This window comes from Mirounga angustirostris, unplaced genomic scaffold (genome assembly GCF_029215605.1).
Source record: "Mirounga angustirostris isolate CCGP_5_RB_7025 unplaced genomic scaffold, mMirAng1.0.hap1 SCAF_9, whole genome shotgun sequence".
NCBI lineage: Eukaryota > Metazoa > Chordata > Mammalia > Carnivora > Phocidae > Mirounga > Mirounga angustirostris.
In genome coordinates, this window is record NW_026991717.1 from 107586165 (window position 1) to 107608399 (window position 22235).

Genomic DNA, 22235 nt, shown 5'->3' on the forward strand with positions numbered 1-22235 from the left:
CCAATGGAACAAAGACAGTCTCTTCAACAAATGGTGTTGGGAAAATTGGATAGACACATGCAGAAGAATGAAACTGGACCACTTCCTTACACCACACACAAAAATAGACTCCAAATGGTTGAAAGACCTCAATGTGAGACAGGAGTCCATCAAAATCCTAAAGGAGAACACAGGCAACAACCTCTTTGACCTCAGCCGAAGCAACTTCTTCCTAGAAACATCGCCAAAGGCAAGGGAAGCAAGGGCAAAAATGAACTATTGGGACTTCATCAAGATAAGAAGCTTTTGCAAAGCAAAGGAAACAGTTAACAAAACCAAAAGACAACCGACAGAATGGGAGAAGATATTTGCAAATGACATATCAGATAAAGGGCTAGTATCCAAAATCTATAAAGAACTCATCAAACTCAACACCCAAAGAACAAAGAATCCAATTAAGAAATGGGCAGAAGACATGAACAGACATTTTTCCAAAGAAGACATCCAAATGGCCAACAGACACATGAAAAAGTGCTCAATATCGCTCGGCATCAGGGAAATCCAAATCAAAACCTCAATGAGATATCACCTCACACCAGTCAGAATGGCTAAAATTAACAAGTCAGGAAACGACAGATGTTGGCGGGGATGCGGAGAAAGGGGAACCCTCCTACACTGTTGGTGGGAATGCAAGCTGGTGCAGCCACTCTGGAAAACTGTATGGAGGTTCCTCAAAAAGTTGAAAATAGAGCTACCATATGATCCAGCAATTGCACTACTGGGTATTTACCCCAAAGATACAAAAGTAGGGATCCGAAGGGCTACGTGCACCCCGATGTTTATAGCAGCAATGTCCACAATAGCCAAACTGTGGAAAGAGCCAAGATGTCCATCGACAGATGAATGGATAAAGAAGATGTGGTATATATATACAATGGAATATTATGCAGCCATCAAAAGGAATGAGATCTTGCCATTTGCAACGATGTGGATGGAACTGGAGGGTATTATGTTGAGTGAAATAAGTCAAACAGAGAAAGACATGTATCATATGATCTCACTGATATGAGGAATTCTTAATCGCAGGAAACAAACTGAGTGTTGTTGGAGTGGGGGGTGGGGTGGGAGGGATGGGGGGACTGGGTGATAGACACTGGGGAGTGTATGTGCTCTGGTAAGCGCTGTGAATTGTGCAAGACTGTTGAATCTCAGATCTGTACCTCTGAAACAAATAATGCAATATATGTTAAGAAAAAAAAAAAAAGAAGAAGAAGAAGAAGGTAGCGGGAGGGGAAGAATGAAGCGGGGGAAATCGGAGGGGTAGACGAACCATGAGAGACGATGGACTCTGAAAAACAAACAGGGTTCTAGAGGGGAGGGGGGTGGGAGGATGGGTTAGCCTGGTGGTGGGTATTTAGGAGGGCACATTCTGCATGGAGCACTGGGTGTTGTGCACAAACAATGAATCATGGAACACTTCATCTAAAACTAATGTTGTAATGTAAGGGGATTAACATAAGAATAAAAAAATTAAAAAAAAAAAAAAAAAAAAATTATGCAATAGTGAAATACAGAACACACACACACACACACACACACACACACCCCTTTACCATTACTGGCTAAATCAGCCTCTTCTTTCCTAGGACAGAGAGAAGTCCCCATTTGCCCGAGATTCACAAGTAACTACTTCTATCAGAATTAAGAGGTTTGGCAAAGAAAGAAAAATCCTCCAAGCAAGGAAAAAAGAAGCCATTTCAAGAACTATAAAAAGATCATATCCAAGAAAATGTGGCTGATAAATGATTATGATATCTTATCATATCATACCATATGACTTATGATTATAACATGGGCCATAGTCAGAGGCTGAGTATAGGTGGTCTGGCAGATTAAAAAAACACAGATACATGAGTGTTCTTGATAATAATGACTCATCCCTCTTGGGGAGCGGCTGTTCCAGACCAGGCCAGTCCTAGGACAGCCTGTTAAGTTTTAGCAATATCCCAACTGATTTTAAGGGTTAGGTCCAGTGGGAGATTTGGGTCAGAAGTCTTAAACTATGCTTCCCCTTTCTGTCTCCCACCTGCCCGCCACCACTAGGGGCCTGACTTCCACATTAGCCCCAGAGAGGGCTTCCTGTGGAACAGGGGGTGACTCGTGCCTGGGCTGGACATCTCGGAATCACCATAACCACAGCACATCCCACATTCCTAAGACCGGAGTCAAAATATTCTCCTATGTAGAAGCTAATCCCGAATCAGAGTATCTGGTCCAATTGCCTTATTTCCCTGTGCAACTTCTAGTTTCAAGCACAAAAGAAAAAACAATAGGGGAGAAAAATCTGGGCTCTTTTATTAAAGTCATACTAAAACTGAAAGCAATCAGAGAATCAGAATTTTCTGCAAAAATGCTCTGTTGGCGTTTGGGAAAATTCGTGTGAAACCACAGCTCAGAGGACAGGAGGGAGCCAAGGAATTGGGATCTCAGAAAAAAGCAGGAAATATCACCCAACAAGATTTCACCACGTACTGGTAAGTTTATATAAAGTTGGTGCTCGAGGTAAACCAATAATTAATGGCCACGAAACCACCACTCAATCATTCAAATGGCCCAAGATCCTTAAAATACAGGCATCTGGTTGAGAATATTTCAGCAAACAGTTTTCATACCACTTCTAAATTCATAACTATAAATCTGGAATTAAAGCATATTCTTGACCATTCTACCTGAACAAGGAAGCAGTCACAGTTCTATAGACTCATGGACCTATAAAAACAAGGATGAATTGTCTTCACTTTTTTTTTTCTTTAAATTCTGTTACTCTGGCTCGAGCCATCTTTTAATATTTATTTATTTTTTTAAAGATTTTATTTATTTATTTTAGAGAGAGAGAGACAGCACGAGTGTGAGGGGCAGAAGGAGACAGAGAGAGAGAGAGAATATCAAGCAGACTCCATGCTGAGTGTGGAGCATGATGCAGGGCTCAATCCCAGGGTCCTGGGATCACAACCTGAGCTGAAACCAAGAGTCAGACTGAGCCACCCAGGCACCCTGCCATCCTTCAATATTTAAAAAGATTTATTCTCACATGGACAATGTGATCCATATAATCAGCAGACTATTAAAATTTTAACTTTCTTTGCCATTTTCCACAGGATGTCTCACACATTTTTTTCTTATAAATATTCAGTTGGGGTTGGGGGGGGCAGTAAACAGTGATGAAACAAGTTTATTTTGAGAAATAGAGCCAACATTCTCAACAGCCATGACCCATCTTTGCATACAACCCTATCTGGCTGATGTACCAATCCTCTGAGTTAGAGTTAAATGTCAAGGACCACAACTGGATGCTTCCAGTCTCTTCCTCGACATCCCAATTTTTAGTCACATACCAATTGGCATGGACTTAAATATCTGTGTGTGATGACACAAGATTTAGGTTAAACACAGATATAGCCACATTTCACCCAATCCAATTTCTCAGTTTTTTCTTAGTCCAAGTGTTCAGTGGGCTCAAGCATATTTGTAGTGTAAGAATACAGGTGGGGCCAGTCATTGCTCGAGAATATTTACTCCATGCCATACTTACTGCCTGATCTCAGGGATGAGGTCAAAGTCAGAACGCCTCAAAGTTCTGCCAAACACAAATCAGCCCACTGTGCTCAAAGTGGTCTTGTTCATCTTCAGTTTGGGGTTCCTGACATTGTCAACCACTCTACCTGCGCAGATTTGCTTGGCTGCCACCTTCACCCTTGAGGGTTTTTTCTAGAAGAAAAACATAAGTTTTCAAGTTGCAATTTTATTATCACATATTCCCAATGTTTTGCGTAGACTAAATGAAAATAAAATGATATAAATCACATGCAGTCATAGGTGCCTTCAAATGCTCCCAAATGACACCTACCATAAAGAATTCAACTTTCCTACTGCTAACGTAATCTCAACTAACTAAAATATCTCTGTGATCTGAACTACCTCTAAACTGTTCAGGCTGTTCTCCAATATTTGGTTCCCTCCTTCCTGACACATGGTAGGATTATACTTCTGACTTTGTTGAACCTAGCATGGGTATGTGACTTGCTCTGGCCAATAAATGCAAGCAGAAATGTCACCTTGAGAAGGAAGCTTTAGGAGCCAATGCCACTTGACCACATTAATTTCTTCCTCTGCCACAGCGATCACCTCAGTTCTCAATGTGGCTGCTCCACCATTCTAGATCCCTGAATGCGGGTGACAAAAATATGCAAAATGGATAACAATGTGAGCAAGAAATACACGTGTTACTTTAAATAATTGAACTTTGGGAGTTGTTTGTTACGGCAACACAACCTAGGAAAAAAATATCGGGATACTAAGCACTATGGTGAATGTTACTATAATCTAAAACAGAAGAAATTTGGGGCTCTATCTGTTACACTGTAGCATATATATGTGTATGTATCATTTTACATATATACATTATTATAGTAATATTCTATATTATTATATTACCTATATTATTTTTAGCCACCTATTAAAACAGACTTCTCTCCCATCTCCTCCCCACACACAAAAAAAAACCTTCTCAAATCAATTGGGTAATCTAAATGCTTTAAAATAAGTGCTCACAAATCTCAAATTAACTGAGACTCCCCCATCAAAAAAGTCTTGATCCATTTGTCAAAATCATTTGCAGAGGTCCACTTCTCCAAGACCAAGTACATTAATCAAACACAGGGCTTCAAAGGAGCTTCATTTTGAGCAACCCAACAGACAAATAAATGAGCTGCCGATGGCCCCTTCGTAACGGCCGAGGACCAGGCTGACCCAAGCGGATAGGAGTAAAGCTCAAAGGGAACCATCCAAGCAAAAGCAGCATTTGGGGACCAGAAGCAAACCAATAAAGCCATCCCACATACTCTCAGTTCCAAGACTGTGAGCCAAGCACGTGTGTGTTTGTTCGCTAAAATAAGAAGATGCAAACGTCCCACGTCTGGTTGATTTCTTATGTGCTACAACCATAAAGATGTTTGTGTCTGGAGTACACATCTGAGCGTTGTGCTCAAATGTGGCAACTCATAAACTTGATCACACATACCTATGATCTATAAGAATGTTTCCCTTTGAAACAGTGTAATTCTGGAAGGTTTTCTTCTCTATCGCCTGGATGAATTGCCTAAAGTTTCTCATTTAAGTATGTGAAGAACTGTCCATTTTTACTCTGCAGAGCTTTTCACTGGTGACTCAGTGAGGGATGATGTCATCTGTTATCCTACAACGGCTGGTGTGGTTCTCTCTGCTTACTTAAACCATTCCCTCTGTTTCTGTGGCAGACAGCACTCCCCAGTTTCCATCCTGTCGTCAGCTTCTTCCCAGCCAGCCCCAGGCAAACAGCCTCCCCAGCAGCAGATGAAACAGGAAGTCGGACAGCTTGAGCCTGCAGTGGGACCCCTAGTGTTTTCCCACTCCATGCCCTGGCAGCGTTCCCCACAAGTACAAACACACACACACACAGAGCTCCCATTGTTGCAGCCTTCCCCAGCCTACTGATCCTAATATGGAATGCAGCAGGAAACCCATGATTTCCTGGTACTCGGCAAGCTGGAGGAAGCAAGGGGAAAACTCCATTAAAAAGCCCAGCTTCCCTCCATGTTAGATGTGAAGTGGAAAAAGGGGAAGATTTAGCAGAATTCCACCGTGTCTTCTAGCCAGGCTGGAGAGGGGAAGAGCACAGCGAATTCGGAGGAAAAAATGAGGGTTTCTTAACTCAAACTAAAGGGGAAAGGGACAGATGCTTTTAATCATTCTCCCAAATGTGTGCCACCTTTCCTGACCAGTATGGTAAGCGCGAGGGCATGTGCCGGCTGCCTGGGACAGGTCCGTGTGATCCCAGGCGCCCTAAGTAAGGCAGGGTGATCTCGAGCCCGCCGCTCGCCCGCTTCCCGCGCTCCATGGGCTTCGGGAGAAGCAGGAGAAGCCACAGCGGCTGCCGGGTGCCGGCAGCTGGAGCCGCCGGGATGAGCTGCACCGAGCGCGGTGACAGGCGCTGCGGCTGCGGGGCAACGGAGGAGAAGAAGATGCTCAAGTGCGTGGTGGTGGGGGACGGCGCCGTGGGGAAAACCTGCCTGCTGATGAGCTACGCCAACGACGCCTTCCCAGAGGAGTATGTGCCCACTGTGTTTGACCACTATGCAGGTAAGGGAAGGCGGAAAACCCTGCCCTGCGGACGGGGGGCGCGATGCGGGCCGCCACACCCCAACTTCAGAGGGGCCTGCTTTAGCTCGCAGGGCAGCCGGTAGGGGCCGCGGGCCTGGCCGCCGCCGGGTCCCGGAGCGAAACACACAGCCAAGGTCTCTGCTGGAACGGTTAGGGCAATTCGTCCGTCCCTTGGTATCCTCACAACTCCCCACCCCCTCTCCTTAAATCAAATGACGAATACTGGGGAAATACCCTGAACTGCCCTCCAGGCTTTGGGGCCAGAGATTTCACGCAACGTTCTTGGGAAGATTCATAACTTTTTATGGGAACATTCTAAAACGTAACTGCAACACCATTAAAAAAAAAAAAAAATCACCACTAACCACACAACTAGTGAAAGAAGTATTGTTGCCACTTTTCATATATTTACCTCACGCCATTCTTAAATGAAATGGTAAGATTAACAAACATTAGAACACTCATTTTTCTATAACAATCGGTGGCTGTACTCCTGTGATTTTATCTTCCTGGGGCTGTAGATGGGCGGGGGGAGTACTGAAAGGTTTTAAGTATCCATCAGGCAGTCTGTATCTTGAATTCAAAGAAACACTTTTAATTAATGTGTTTTTAAAGTAAAAATAAAGAGAAAAATAACATTTGAATCGTTTTAGAGTATGTCCAGAAAGGATTAAATTGGACATAAAATATTTTAAGGCATGACAGTTAAAATGCGGTAGTCACAACTTAATCCTTTCAGTTACTTTTATTTTCTGAGTGTTCTAAAGTTTGTAGGTGTACTTGACAATGTGATAGCTTATCTCAATTTTTCCATTTTTTTTAAAGATTTTATTTATTTATTTGAGAGAGGGGGGGAAAGAGAGCACAAGCAGGGAGAGGGGCAAAGGGAGAGGGGCCTAGGGAGAAGCAGACTCCCCACTGAGCAGGGAGCTGATGCGGGACTCGATGCCAGGACCCTGGGATCATAACCTGAGCCAAAGGCAGACACTTAACCAACTGAGCCACCCAGGCGCCCCATCAATTTTTCCATTTTCATTCTTACTTTTTCTCTTAATTTCCAAAATATATCTATTGTTCCTCAAAAACAAGTTCATGAAATTCTTCAAGTTTATAGTACCCTAATTTTATAACTCTTTTCAACAGAGTGATCAGCTTGGTGAGTTATCAGAGATTGAGATTTCATAAGAGAAAATTTTCCCTTCCTTTACCTTGGCTTTGGGTCAGGTTCAGCAAAGGGGAAGTGGCCCACAGGAAACCTGTGTGAATGTTGACTTTGCTATGTGGCCTTTTGAAATCCTCTCTCTGTTAGGAAGTAGCTTCTTTTCCAGAACTAAACAATCACCTAAGTCCCCTCCTTCTCCTACAGTTACATGATTTACGACAATATTACATGGCACATTGGGAGAGTACCACAGTACCACAGTGAAAATAATATCCACTTCCCAGAGGCTTTTTATATATATATATATATATTTGTAAAATTAAGAGCAAATTTTAAGTCTGGCTCCCTTAAGCTTTTCCGAAAGTATAATGACCATGACCAGAGAAGAACATTTTAATGAGAACAGAATAAAGAGAACAGAAGACTCACTCTGAGGAGGGGGGCGGGGAACTAATAAGATTAAGAGGTCCGGGACTTAAGTAAGTTACTGAGATACTTGACATGGAAACATCTTAGCAAAGGTTATTTATTCTACACCCTCTTTCTGCCAGGAAAGGAAAACTGGCTGGTACCTAATTTCAAAAACTTTTAGATCAAAGGTGAGGCCCAAAATTGACTAAAGGGAGAGGCCTCAAGTGCTTTTGAAAATGATGTATCCCAATCCCCATCTATTGGTTGAACCAGTTATCAGCCTAGTATAAGAAAAAAGAGGATAAAACCATCTTTAGGGATAAAGTCAACCTATAAAAAATATCTTAGAGCTCAAACAAAGGCTGAGCTACCACTAGATTCCACCAGGATGAAATTATTTTACATTTCAAATGTGTATATACTTACTGTTATTTGAGTACCAAAGCACCTTAAAGATTTTGGCTACTCTATGGTTTTACCTCTCTTCTCCATATGGACAAGTATCCAGTATCCAATCCCTGGGTCCTACTGGTGCATTCTGAAATCACAAGCAGCAACTGAATTCCTGAGTCTTTAGAAAATTGCAGCTGAAGTCTAAGAGAGACTATCCCTTGAGGATTTTTCCCTAACAGCTACCCATCCCAGGAAAGTAGAGCTATAACAATAATAAGGATGGAAGCATACTTGAACATACTATTCAAGATGGTGGGCTTTGAAGCCAGAGAGCTTAGTTCTAATACTGGCACTGCCATTGCTGTGTGGCCTTGAGCAAGTTACTTAACATTTCTGTCCCTCAGTTATCACAAGAAAAGAAAAGGGACAATCGAAGCATTAGGAGTGTTTGTAAGAACAAAATAAATTAATACCTGTGAAATTCTTAGAACAGTGACTCACACATGGTGTGAGGTACATAGTAGCTATTATTATAAAGAGTAAATTCTCTACACTTGCACACAGTTAGGAAAGGAAATTAAAATGTAATTAAAAGATAAAGATTACAGGGGCGCCTGTGTGGCTCAGTTAAGCATCCAACTCTCGGGGCGCCCGGGTGGCTCAGTCGTTAAGTGTCTGCCTTCGGCTCAGGTCATGATCCCAGGGTCCTGGGATCAAGCCCCGCATCAGGCTCCCTGCTCGGCGGGAAGCCTGTTTCTCCCTCTCCCACTCCCCCTGCTTGTGTTCCCTCTCTCGCTGTGTCTCTCTCTGTCAAATAAATAAATAAAATCTTAAAAAAAAATTAAAAAAAGGATCCAACTCTTGATTTCAGCTCAGGTCATGATCTCAGGGTTGTGAGATCAAGCCCTGCATCAGGCTCCGTGCTGGGCATGGAGCCTACTTGAGATTCTTCCCCTATCCCTCTGCCCCTCCCCACCTCTAAATTAAAAAGATAAAGACTACAACAAAGAAAAATACAATTTGAAGAGTATCCTCCAAATGGAGTAGGATGTGATGAGATGTATGTAATGTACTTATAATACAGTAATCGCATGTATTGATAATTGATAAAATATGCATGGAGTAATAGTAGTGGGATATTAAATTGGGAGGGGAAATAACAGTTTTGAATGAGTGATTGTAAAAAAAATTAACAACCAGCTAGAAAAAATATTTAAGTTTTATGAATCTTAGTTCTTTTCCCTCTGCCCAAAAGTACATCTCCTGCAGGCATCTTTCCTCCCAGCCTCCTTCTTCTCCAAGCCCCCTTGACTCCATAAGGAGAGTTCCTTGCTCCATCTTCAACCCATCTCCAGAAATTTCTTTACATTTCTAGAAGACAGCTTCCACAATATAGAGCAATTTATCTGTTTTCTTGTTTTTCCCACTTCCACTGTGCTTGAATCTCCTGAGGGAGAAGGTTGTGTCTTGCCAAATCCCATGGTCAGTTCTCAGCTCTCATCTTACTGGATGGCTTGGAGGCTTTTTTATGGCTTATTACTGTTTCTTTGCTTGGTTTCTGGGATAACAGCTTCTCCTGGCTTTTATTCCCTTTATTGTCAAATCTCTCTCCATCGCCTCTGCTGCCTACTCTGTCTCTTCCCAAACAGTATATGTTGGCAAACCTCAGTGTTCAGTCCCTCAGTTCCCTTCTTGATTTATACTCATACCCAAGTTGGTTGTGTTTAGTCTCATGGCTTTAATTATTATTTATCTACCAATGGCTCCCACATTTATATTTCTGGTCCCAATATTCCCCCTGAGACCCAGCCTCATAGATCCAACTGTCCCTCTGAATATCTAATAGGCATCTCCAATTTAACCTGTTAAAACAAAATTCTTTAACTGCCCCAATCTAGTCCTCTCCTAGACTTCCCCATGCAAGTACATGACCACTTTCTTGCACCCAGTTGCTTAGAACCAAAACCATCATGTCTCATCTAAACTACTGTAATCACCTCTCAGTTCCCTGCTTCCATCCTTGCCCCCCTCTAGTCAGCTCTCCACACAGCTGGCAGGGGGGCTATTCACAGCCCAAATCCCCCAATCCCTTCACACTCAGACCCATCATTCATCATGGTCTACAAGGCACTCCATGACTTGGTCCCTGTCATCTCTCCACCCCCCATCACCTAAGTCTCCTCTTCAGTTATTCTGCTCTAGCCATACCAGCCATCTTGGTATGCCTCAAACACACCGATATCCCACTTTCCTTGAAGACTTCACACTTGCCCTTCCCCCAGCCTGACACTGTTCCCTCAGATCCTCTTCAGCTTCAATTGACCACATTATTTAATACATACACACACAAAAACACAAACACACACACACAGAATCACTCTTTAGCCACTTATCCTGCTACATACCTATAACATTTCACACTACTGGCATTATACTTCTATTTATTTGCTTACCATTTTTATCCCACACTTGAATGTGAACTCCATGAGGACACTAATCACTGCTCTATCTAATCACTGCTCTCTATCCAACTTTTAAAAAAGACCCCAACATACAGTAGATTCTCAATAGATAGTTATTGAATAAACGAGTTCATATGTCTTAATCACCTTTGTCCCTCAAGTGCTTAGGTAATTTCTAGCCCATTGAAACTACTGAATAAACGAACAAACGGCTGGTCCAATCTTTAGGAATGAATATGTTTAGAAATTTTTAAATTTATTCTATTTTTGAACTATTTTGTTCACAAGTATTATTTTATCTCTACTGGAATTGTAACATAGCATTGAGTTTTCTTGACCCAAGCATCCAATGTCACATCTGTTGAATAATGTACCTCTGCAATGCATAAATTTCATTTGGAAACAGATGAGCTGCAAATTGCTCCGTGAGCATTATATTCAAAAGCCTACCTAAATTTTGAGAGGCCCCCTCAAAGACTTACAGTTCTTATATACAGAACATGCCTCAGAGTGACCCCAAGTTCAAACAAGGGCTAGGACTAAAAGTTAGGGGCAGCAGAATGAAAGTAGATAGGGCCACTCATGCTTCTGTTTCACAGAACATATGACATAAGGATAACACTTCCATTTCCTGTTTTCTTAGATTGTGTGTCAAGTTAGATCGTCCATGGTTTATATGTTCATGTACACAGGTGTGTCAAATAAGCCTATTCATGTTGGGGCCTGTGCACGGTGTACCTCACTCACCATGTCCATCAGCCTCTGGCTTAGAACCGATTTTGTCTGTGGCCCTTTCTTCTATCACCCGTACCTCCTAGAATTTGTCAAAAAACCACCTGTGTTTCAAAACTCACTGTTGAAGTTGCTATTTGCAAATCCAGCCATCTATGCAGGAAATTCACAGCATTCACGGGGGTGGGGTGGGAATCTAGCTGTTCTATCAGCTGAGTGAGATAGAAAAGGAAGTCGTTTTCACAGAGAGCTGAAAGTCAAGTCTAACTTTTTCACCTTAAATTAAATGGTGATCCATCCAAGGTAGACTTAATCACAACTTAATGGCCAGATCAGGGGAAACTGTCCAATCCACCAGGGAGGGGGAGTAACACAAAATAATAGAAAGTGAATAAAACCAAATCCTGGGCCTATAAAGGTTTGTGACATAGTTCTACCCATTTGGGAATATTTAGTCAGGAGTTTCTCTTTTGCTCTTTCTGAAGACACTTGAGAGTCTCTAGAGAATGGATGAGATTCATTTTCTATAAGCTAAAAGGAAACCTGAAACAACTTTCATGGGACTATGAACTAAATCACCAGATTTTAACCTCAGATGAAAATATAAAAGAAGTTTGTGTTCTGCATGGAGCACTGGGTGTTATGCACAAACAATGAATCATGGAACACTTCATCTAAAACTAATGATGTAATGTATGGGGATTAACATAAGAATAAAAAAAAAAAAGAAGTTTGTGTAAGAGGAGACAAGAATGGACCAGTGGACTCACTTACTCTGTTCCTTCTAAATGCAATGGGGCTCAAAAACACAAAATCTTGTAGGTATCCAACCTCTCAATATCTCCTTTTGAGGGGGTGTAATGTGTGGCTGATGCTTTTTCTGGACGCTTGGAGGCCACACCAAAGGGGCAGTGGCGGGAATCACATGAACAGTTCCTTCCACCCTGCGATGCTTCTGGAAGCAAGCACATTCAGAGGCTTCAAGGGTGCAAATTACACTCGGAAAGCCAAAGCAAACTGCAGGGACTATGAATTGTGAGCTACAGCTCTTGGGAGTAAGAAAGAAGAACAGAAGAGGGGTCAAGAAAATTAAGTATCTGTGACCCAAAAACAACCATGCTCCCAGGATTGGAAACAGCATCTGCAGTTCTCAGCAGTCCTGCATTCCAGTTTTAGCTGGCAACAAACCAAGGAGCGAGACCAATTCAGGCTCCAGTGGACAGGCTCCCTGTGACCAAGACACTTAATTCCACATGTTCTAACTCCCTTCACGTCCAGGCTAGGAAATCCTTCATAAATTTTACTACCAACCTGCCCATGGAGGTTGGGCTTCAGGGAAACAGTATTTTATTTCGGGAATAGCTTTTTCAAAATCTGCCATTTCTCCCTCTTAGTGTGAGACAAATAACAAATTTGGCTCAGGGACGGCCCAGCACATTGGACATTTATGTTTTGGGTACAGTTGGCCTGTTTTAAAAAGGCATCATGAAGATGGGCAACAAACATAAGACCTCTCAGGAAAGGACAGGTAAGAAAACTCAAGAGAAACACTCTCCCTCATCAATCCTGAGCACAAGATTGCAAGGGCCTATGACGGAGACCCTACCCTCTGTGTATGGATGCAGATGCTGATATGATGCTGAAAATTTACCTTCCCACATACAAAAATCCATGCCACCTGTTGGGTTAGTCAGCAGAATCCAAACAGTCAATTTTCCGAGTGTAACTCAGGATAAATTCCATCATGAATTCAATAGAGACCAACTGTGAGTCACAGAGTGGCCTGGCATTGTTCCTAAAAGCTCTGAAGTCCACCAGCTTCTTGAATGTGTCCAATTTTCATGAAACAAAAGGATTTGATTCATGTGTATCCACCTGGTTTTATTTCCACAGCTTTTATTTCCAGTGCTCTTCGTTTCCGGTGTTAGCATGAGTCTCTACAGCCATATGTGATCCAACAAGCAGTGTGGTAGTGTTAATTATGAAACTCAAGTGTCACTAGTACATGTATTAACAACAATACCAGTAGCTGTACACTTCCAGAGTCTTTGCTATGATTCAGGCATTTTGCAATATTTTCATACATCAATTCACGGCTTCCTCACAATGCTCTTGTGAGGTATATTCTTTTCCCAATTTTACTGATGAGGAAATCAAGGCACAAAGATATTAACCAATATGCTCAAGGTTAAATGACTTGTAAAGGAGTAAACGGAGGCCATGAGACAGTACACAAACAACATAAGCAGTGTAGAGCATTATAGCTATTAGCATTAATCAAAAAGCCACTGTTAGGGTATGCTAACCTAACCCAAACATGTAAGGGATTAACACCATGGCAGGGTGTTTCTTGCTGATGTTACAGTCCTGGGCAAGTAATCAAGTCAGTGGGGCCACTTCCCTCCATTTAGTCATCTAGATACCTGGGCTCCTTCCACCTTGTGACCCTGCCATCCCCTGAGATCTCATAGTTACCTGCATCCAACCAGCCTAATGAAAAAGAACATGGACAAACTCAAATGGAAAGTTTTGTGGGCCAAACCTGGAAGTGACAGACATCATTTCCAGTCACACTCCGGAGGACTTGTAAATGAGTCCTGAGGCCACGCCTCAGTCTAAGAGAGGCTGGGATAGGAAACCCACCTGCAGGCCCAAGAGAGGTAAGAATAGATTTCAGTGGAGACCAGACATCTCTGCTTGTATCAGACTCTCCAGCCACTAAATATCCGTCCACACTTTTCCCCCATGTAAAACCAACTTGCCCTTTTCCACAGAAGGACCTCCCAGAGTCCTATTCTGTCACCGCACCAGGTCAGAGTCCAGTGTTTGCAGGTGATACACAGCTCTTTCCATCTGATGGAGACATGGTTCCTTGTGGTGCAATAGGAGATTCATCATCTGCCCCATTTATACAATCACCCCTTAAACAATGGTAGAACAGGGATGGAATAACTAAAATTTTCAAAACCCCTTCATAAAAGGAAAGAATGGGAGACACATGGCAATAACAGAATCCTGATAGCAAACATTGGGAAGACCCTCTGTGCTGTCAATGGAAGAAGTGTCTGGGAATTGACCCTGATGCTATTCTCTGGGAGGAGAAATTCAGGCTTCCTTTAGTCTTGACTTTGCTTCTATTAGTCTTGACTTTTCCTGGCTCAGGTCTAGGAGGTTCTTCTTGTTCATCCATTGCCCTCCGTGACACACATCTCAATGAGGCCTTTGGGAGCATGTTTTCCTCAGGGACTACAACATTTTCACAGCCTGCTTCTTGCTTGTACAATTTGGGGACTCAGTGTAGTTTTAAAGCTATAAGCGTATTCCGTCCAAGTTTGGCATTTCTTTGGAAACACAAGTCTCAAAAACTTACCAGGTTTCTGGTAAATTCCATGGACCAGTAACAACATCCAAGACCAAAGTATGTCTTCCTTAGACATACTTCTTAAACATACTTTATTTGTCTGCCTCCTGTAGCCAATGTCTTTTATTTTTCCCCTCAAATTAACAATAGCCACCAAGAGGCTGTATGAAGCAGGAGGTTTAGAGTCAAGGGATCGTATCTTTGATTCTCCTGCTTAAACAGAGAAATGGACATTTATGGCTCCTTTTTTAATTGTATCTTCTATTTGTGGAATCCAAAAATAATCAATTTTACAACTCTGTAAGTCCATCAATACCTGTGTTCTATCAATCTCTGCTTAAAAAAACCAACCGATTCAGCTCTTTTCTTTCTTAGAACACCTTGCTAAACACAATAAGTAACAATTAACATACAATAACATTCTGGTTTTCCCTAGTCTTTCCTTTGAGTGCTACAGACACTGTAGGAACTCAGTACCTTCCAGGTTTCACAGATAATAGTTTTGCAAAACTACAGTCTTGCCACAGGAGAGCATAGATCTCGATCTTTCCAGACTCTTTTTTTTTATCACTTGCCACTGAACAGCTAAGCCAACAGTACAGTTTTGCTGTTGTTGTTTTTTTTTTTAGGTTCTTGTAATAACACCACACTCAATAGACTAGGATACTGTAACAAATAGACTTGAGCATATAATGATTCAAACTATTAGAATTCTATTTCTTGCTCATATAACAGGCGGGGCAAGTGTTCGTACTGATGAGATGGTTCTGCCCCATGTGGCCATTCACGGACTTTTTTCCATCTTGTGACTCTGCTGTTACCTGGGGCTTAATAGTGCCATGTGTCGAGACAGTGGACGATAAAAGAATAGGGAGGAGTGAGGGCAAGGAGCGGTGCTGTGGGCCAGATTTACAAGTGGCATGCCTCACTTCTGTTCACACTTCATTACAGAGAAGTTAGACCCTGGGCCACATGTAATTGTGACAGAGGTTAGCTTTACGCCCAAAGAAAATGCAAACAGATTTTACTGGACTCCTAGTAATCTTTACTATAATCACTAAGTTGAGATTTCTTCTGCTAAAATATAGTAGACCCACATAAACAATAGAAACTGCCCTAAGCACCATATTGAATGAGGTGTTTATTCTGCTACAGATGACATACCTGTACTTCCCAAACTTGCCTGCTCATCAGAAAAACCTGCTTGTTGAAAATGCAGATTCTTTAGTCCATGCCATAGCCTTAGTCTGCTATATCAAACCCACTGAGAGAAAGAGAGATAAATATAGATTTCAACAAGCATCCTAAGCATTTCTTATTAGATGGAACCTACGAAACTTCCATTTTACAGTTCAAAATCTTTTGGATATCATAAGGTCATATAGTTCAATCTAATGTAATTTAGCAAGTTCAGAAAACCTTTCTTTATACTATAAGGTGCCTATAAATCAAGTCAAGAGGGACAGTTCTATGATAAAACATTCCATCAGTAAAAAGCAACTTAAAAATACATATCCACATATACAATTTCTTGACTTGGGAGTCTCTGACAAGGAAAGTCGCACAAAACAGAAAAGGCCTTTAGAACCTCTCAGAAACAACTAGCAGGGCGCCTGGGTGGCTCAGTTGGTTAAGCGACTGCCTTCGGCTCAGGTCATGATCCTGGAGTCCCGGGATCGAGTCCCGCATCGGGCTCCCTGCTTGGCAGGGAGTCTGCTTCTCCCTCTGACCCTCCTCCCTCTCATGCTCTCTGTCTCTCATTCTCTCTGTCTCAAATAAATAAATAAATAAATAAATAAATCTAAAAAAAAAAGAAACAACTAGCAAATTCCTAAGTGAGGACCAGAGTGCTCTCGTCAAAGACCTGCTGTCATGGCTGGGCGTAGAGAGATCCTGGAAGAAAGAGAATGCAGGAGGCTGAGACTCAGAAAGTGTTGGGGGCGCCTGGGTGGCTCAGTCGGTTAAGCGACTGCCTTCGGCTCAGGTCATGATCCTGGAGTCCCGGGATCGAGTCCCGCATCAGGCTCCCTGCTCGGTGGGGAGTCTGCTTCTCCCTCTGACCCTCCTCCCTCTTATGCTCTCTGTCTCTCATTCTCTCTCTCTCAAATAAATAAAATCTTTAAAAAAAAAAAAAAAAAAAGAAAGTGTTGGGAGAGGGCTGGGGCGGGGAGGGCTGGGAAGCCTCGGAGCATAGAACAGAGAGGAGTAGGAATTGTAAGACAGCAGAAAGGGGCCAACTAAGCAAACTGGGGTGCCCTGAGCACCAGCTGCTGGGAGAACAGCCTCGGCTGTGACTGACAAAGTTCCACAATCAATCTCTCTGTTCACTGAGCCTGCTGTTTGGAAAACAATCATTGGCCTGACCAGAAGACTGTTGGTGGGCCCATTGAGGGAAATTTTAGAGAACGCCTCCTCTCAGGGGAAGAAGCAAAGGAGTCTTAAAAAACAGGAAGGAGCCAGGGACCCTGGGGGTGGTTTTGGTGTAGCTCTGGACGTCTTGGATGCTCTGTACTATTCTTCCACAACCACCCAGCCCTACGATTATGAAATGAACATAAACATCTGTTTCCCCTCGGCCAATCCTTCTGTTCTTCACGCTTTGACCTACATTGGGGAAAAACAAAAATGGAAAACCTCTTAAAATGCAGTTACTGAGCATCCAGAAAGGCTCCTCCTTGGGCTAGAATCCGGTTCCTGAAAGAGATACCATGTCAATTCTGGGGGAGGCAGAAATCTCAGAACTGGGACTCAGGCACAGTTACCGGGTCAACCAGTTGACAAACAATCCTGCTAGTGGGGACCCAGCCTTCCTTTGGAGTTTCTCCAGCTGTTTTAATACAAATTAGCAAATCAAGCCTCAGAATGTGATTCTGCTTGCCAAGAGGGGAGAAACAATGCTCTGTGTAGCCTGAGCAGAATGCAACACAGTGAACAAAATTGCTTCCTGATCCTTTTGCAGGAAAATCTACAGCTGATTAGTAAAAATAGTAATTTGCAGGGTGCCTGGGTGGCTCAGTCAGTTAAGCCTCTAACTCTTGATCTCAGCTCAGGTCTTGATCTCAGGGTTGTAAGTTTAAGCCCCGTGTTGGGTTCCATGCTTTGCATGGAGCCTACTTAAAAAAAATAATCATAATTCACTAATACTATTCAGCTAAGTCTTTAGTACGTGTCAAACCCTGTGTTACTTTTGCTTACTTCTTCGAGCCCCACAATTTCTCTAGGTAGTAAGTATCTTCATTTCATGGATGAGAAAACTGAAACTCAGAGAAGTCACCTGTCCAACATCACAAGGCTGGGAAGTGGCAGAAAGGATTCAAATCTATGAGCTCAAATGTTATCTCCTCAGTGAGGCCAGACCACTCAGAATAAATAAGGCTTCATTTTAAGACCTATTTATTTCCTCTGTAATTATATCCTAAGCATCATAAACATACATTCAGAAATATTGTATTGGCTTGGTTTAGAACTTGCAAAACAATTTTATTTTTCTAGGAAAAAAATTCTAAAATATTTTGTTCTAGTCATATTTCAAACTTGTGAGATCTGGGGGATTTAACCAGGCAAAAGTTGTTTTCCTAATTATATAAAGGAGTTCTGTTTTATCTCTGTTTTTTGGATGTTATAGAGACAAAAAGAAAAGCTTAATTCCTTAAAGTATATGCCATATAGCTTTTTTTCCCAGATAATGAGATTAATTATGAGGAAAAACAGTAAATCAATAATCTCCTTAATGTATAACAGGCATAAAACTCCTAGGAATTATGAATGATATATAAAACACAAGCATTCATTAGCTAGAAAGCATACTAATTTTCAGCTGGTATGCTTGCAAGAAATGCAATGAACATGTTCATATATATTAATAATGAGGCATTTTATACTTGCCAAAGTAAGAGATATGAGAAGGAAACTGGCTTCTCTCTCTCTTTCTCTCTCTCTCTCAAGACTCCTTTCTTCTCATGTTGGATAAGCTTGCACTATGAGCACTAAATGCTTCTTTCCTCAACTAAAATGAATTTCATATGACATTTGCCATAGTTCAAGCTGGTAAATAAGAGCCTTAAGAATTTTCCATAGTAGGGGCGCCTGGGTGGCTCAGTCATTAAACATCTGCCTTCAGCTCAGGTCATGATCCCGGGGTCCTGGGATCAAGCCCCAAGTTGGGCTCCCTGCTCAGCAGGGGGGAAGGAGGGGGTCCTGCTTCTCCCTCTCCCTCTGCCCCTCGCCCTGCTTTGTGTGCGCGTGTGCATGAGCTCTCTCTCTCTGTGTCAAATAAGTAAATAATCTTTAAAAAAAAAAAAAAAGAATTTTCTAGAGTAGACATGTTATTAACCAAACTTTTCAAATGAGATATTGAACGTTAAATCTTAAGTGTCAATATTAGGTACAAACTTTGCTGTAGAAGTTTTATTCTATTCATTGCATTCATTTACCCTCTTACTAATTCTCCATACCAAGTCCTTCCTTTTAGATAAACGGAATCCATCAGGCAGCAGATCCAAGCTATTTGCTCTCACCCAAGCTCAGCAAAAATGGAGAACTCCTTATTATCATCCTCAGAATGATGACTCTTAATATATTTGAAGACTGAGGAAATTTTCCTCCTTCTCTTCAGACAATACTCCCAGATCTTTCCAACTCCCTTCATAGATATCTGACCTTGTATTTCCCCATTTTTAATGGGTAGCGTCTCACAAATTCAGTTTCAGTCAGTCATTATCAGCTTGCCTTTCAAACCCATGGCTGGCACGCGGTAGCTTTTGTAATGGTTCCATAGGAATGGGCATCTCATCAAAAGGGTTACGTACAGTCCTTAACAGGATGTAAAAATCTAAACTAAATAATCTTTTCAAGCACTTCTGTCTTTTGTTTTCTTTTTCACTTATTATTTAAGTACGTCAGTCTGACTAATGTAAAGGACTGAAGTTCTCAATAGAAGAGTACTGCATTTCTCCCCCAGCATTTTAATACGTCTCTATTAAGTTTTTCCCAGGTTTATCTACATTACAATAGCATGTTACGGCTTTCAAAACACGGGATTTCTTCGAATCCCAGAATTAATCTTGGCTCCGTAGGTTGACACATTTTTTGGTATTCTAGGAGGTATCTTGGTCCCTGTGGTTACCAGAGATCACTGTGTTTTATAATACTGAATATCCAATCATTGTAACAGATATGCTAGTCTTACTAGGATTTAGTATGCAGTAGACTACAAATCATCCTGAATGACTTTTATGCTTCATTTACTTTCTACCCATTAACACATTAAAAGTTTATTTAGCCCGACATCCTATCTGGCAACCTCACCAGTTACCACAGATTGAATGTCAGTTTCACAAAAGACATCTTATTCCAGGGTAGTCTAGAGCTCAGCTTTTTCTGGATACAAGGAGAATCTTAGGCTCCAAGGTATAAGACTTCTGGGGTACCTACAAGAGATCGTGAGTTATTTTGGACCCTACTACATCATCAACTAACCTTAAGTATAGTAATTTACACAGTAAAAGAAATTACTTCACATCATGCCTAGTTTGATACATGGGTCCCCAAATGATTTCTAAACTTTCAAGTTAGAGCTTACAGTGATGGGGAAGGAATGGAAGGGGGTCAGGAATATAGATTAACAGAACTTTCAAAGCATCCACAGAACATTTGGGAAAACAAGTTTTATTTGCCTTCAATGTCACAAGGAGCTAGGAAACCCCCCCCAATAGATTTCCTTTCTGATTGCATCACTACCTCAGCCTCCCCATCTTTCACCACCTCATGAACAGTTTAGAAGCCTATTCCCTGTGAAGTGAGGAAAAGAATTTCTATTCTACTGACAGAGACAGTTAGCTCTGATTTTACAGCCAATGTCTGGCTATTCCCACAACCCCTGCAATTAACTCAGAGCCCAGAGAAAAAGCACCAAGTAAAGCATTTCGAGGGTGAGAAGGATTAGCCCACAGAATGATCTATTTGTCCATTAAAAGTTGTTGCCATTTTTCTATTTCTTTGTAAATGGACACCAATAAACCTTTAAACAAAGTATCTTTGAAAATGGAGACTGCAGAGGATTTAATGCACATTTTTTTTTCTTTTCATGGTTCTTAAAATCAATAATCTGCCTTTGAAAGATATATGGCATACTCAAGAAAAAGCTTCATAAAAATTGTTTTTGTTCTTATTTAGTCTTTCCATGTTCTCCTACTTCTTTTTTTGAAGAATCCCAAACTTTCTGTGGTGTATGCATTAAGAGTTTCCCTGCCCCTCTGCAGTACCTTCATCCAGTGAATTCTACATGAAAGGAATGTACATCTTTTAAGAGAAAGGCCTCGTGGTGTATTAACTTGACAAGAAGCCCCTGATCAGCCAAATTTCATGCTAATACTATTTAAATTTTGTCCTTTATTAGGAAAAAAATACTTCAGAAATATTTTAATGGTATATGTGAGAATCATAGAAATTCAGTTATGGAAATGATACTGTGATGTAAAAGAAGTCAGAAATGACTGCATATCTCTGCTGTGGTGAATTAATCAGTGATTCAGAAGGAATAATGCAAGTCTACTCCTGAGCAATGTCTATCCAATCTATGGAAGGAGAAAATTAAGTAAAATTTTTCTCCATAATTCTTCAAGGACAGGGTTATTTCAGCCCCAAACTCTCAGGACTTTTTCTACTAAGACCCACTAGGATCCTTTCCTCAGTACAGAGGGTGATCCTCCTCTATTACTCCCCAAATTTCTGCTCTTTTCTCATTTTTTTTTAGAGGGGGTAGAGGAGAGGGGCATAAGGAGAGGGAGAGAGAGAATCTTAAGCAGGCTCCACACCCAGTGCAGCGCCCAACGCAGGGCTCGATCTCACGACCCTGAGATTATGACCTGAGTCGAAATCGAGAGTTGGACGCCCAGCCGACAGAGACACCAAGGCGCCCTATCTGCTCTTTCCTCATTTTAACATCAAGTCTCAGAAATATAAAGTTTCTTGTATTCTAGGGATGAAGACAAGCACAGTAATGCCTGGTCCTGGGACTCCCCGACTGGGTAACTCCTTCTCCCTCCCCAGGAAATGTGCTGTTGGAAGGCAGGGGCTGCCTGGAGTTCTGATCCATTAAGTCAGAGCAGGTGTGTCACGTGAGAGCTGCAGTTCTTAGAAAACATCCAAGTGTTGCCCAAATTACAAAAGACTGCCAAACTCCTTCCTCCTTCATGCACACTGTTGCTCAATGACTAGACATAGACATTCAAAAGGCAGAATTGGAATTTTGTACTAAAGAATCTGGCATTATGCCTATCTCTAATATCTATATTGTCATGCTCAGTCTCTTGAGGCAATAAAATCCCCCAAGCTTTCTTCCTCCTTCTCTGCTGTCTCTTGGTGGTGTGAATACCCCCCTTAAAATAACTGCTTTTCTCCTCTGCCAGGCTCTTCCTACTAAGGCAAGGCACTTCCCCCCGTCATACATGGGCTTATAGTAGGCACTGGATTATAAATGTTGATTATATTTCTAACACCAAAGAAAGGATGTAGCACTTTTTCCAGGATCAGGAAC

General features: G+C 41.7%; 1 protein-coding gene and 1 long non-coding RNA gene across 2 annotated transcripts in view; one reads left to right on the top strand and one right to left on the bottom strand.

Moving 5' to 3' along the window:
- Positions 1 to 22235, bottom strand: part of LOC135361625 (uncharacterized) — a 74607-nt gene that overhangs the window by 9435 nt on the left and 42937 nt on the right. The window contains exon 3 of the long non-coding RNA XR_010405212.1: positions 3572 to 3747. This is a non-coding gene — a long non-coding RNA (uncharacterized LOC135361625). The remainder of the gene's footprint in view (positions 1 to 3571; positions 3748 to 22235) is intronic.
- Positions 5562 to 22235, top strand: part of RHOJ (ras homolog family member J) — an 87118-nt gene continuing 70444 nt past the window's right edge. The window contains exon 1 of the mRNA XM_045901000.3: positions 5562 to 6156. Coding sequence (XP_045756956.1) covers positions 5913 to 6156 — 244 coding nt within the window. The 5' untranslated portion in view covers positions 5562 to 5912. The remainder of the gene's footprint in view (positions 6157 to 22235) is intronic.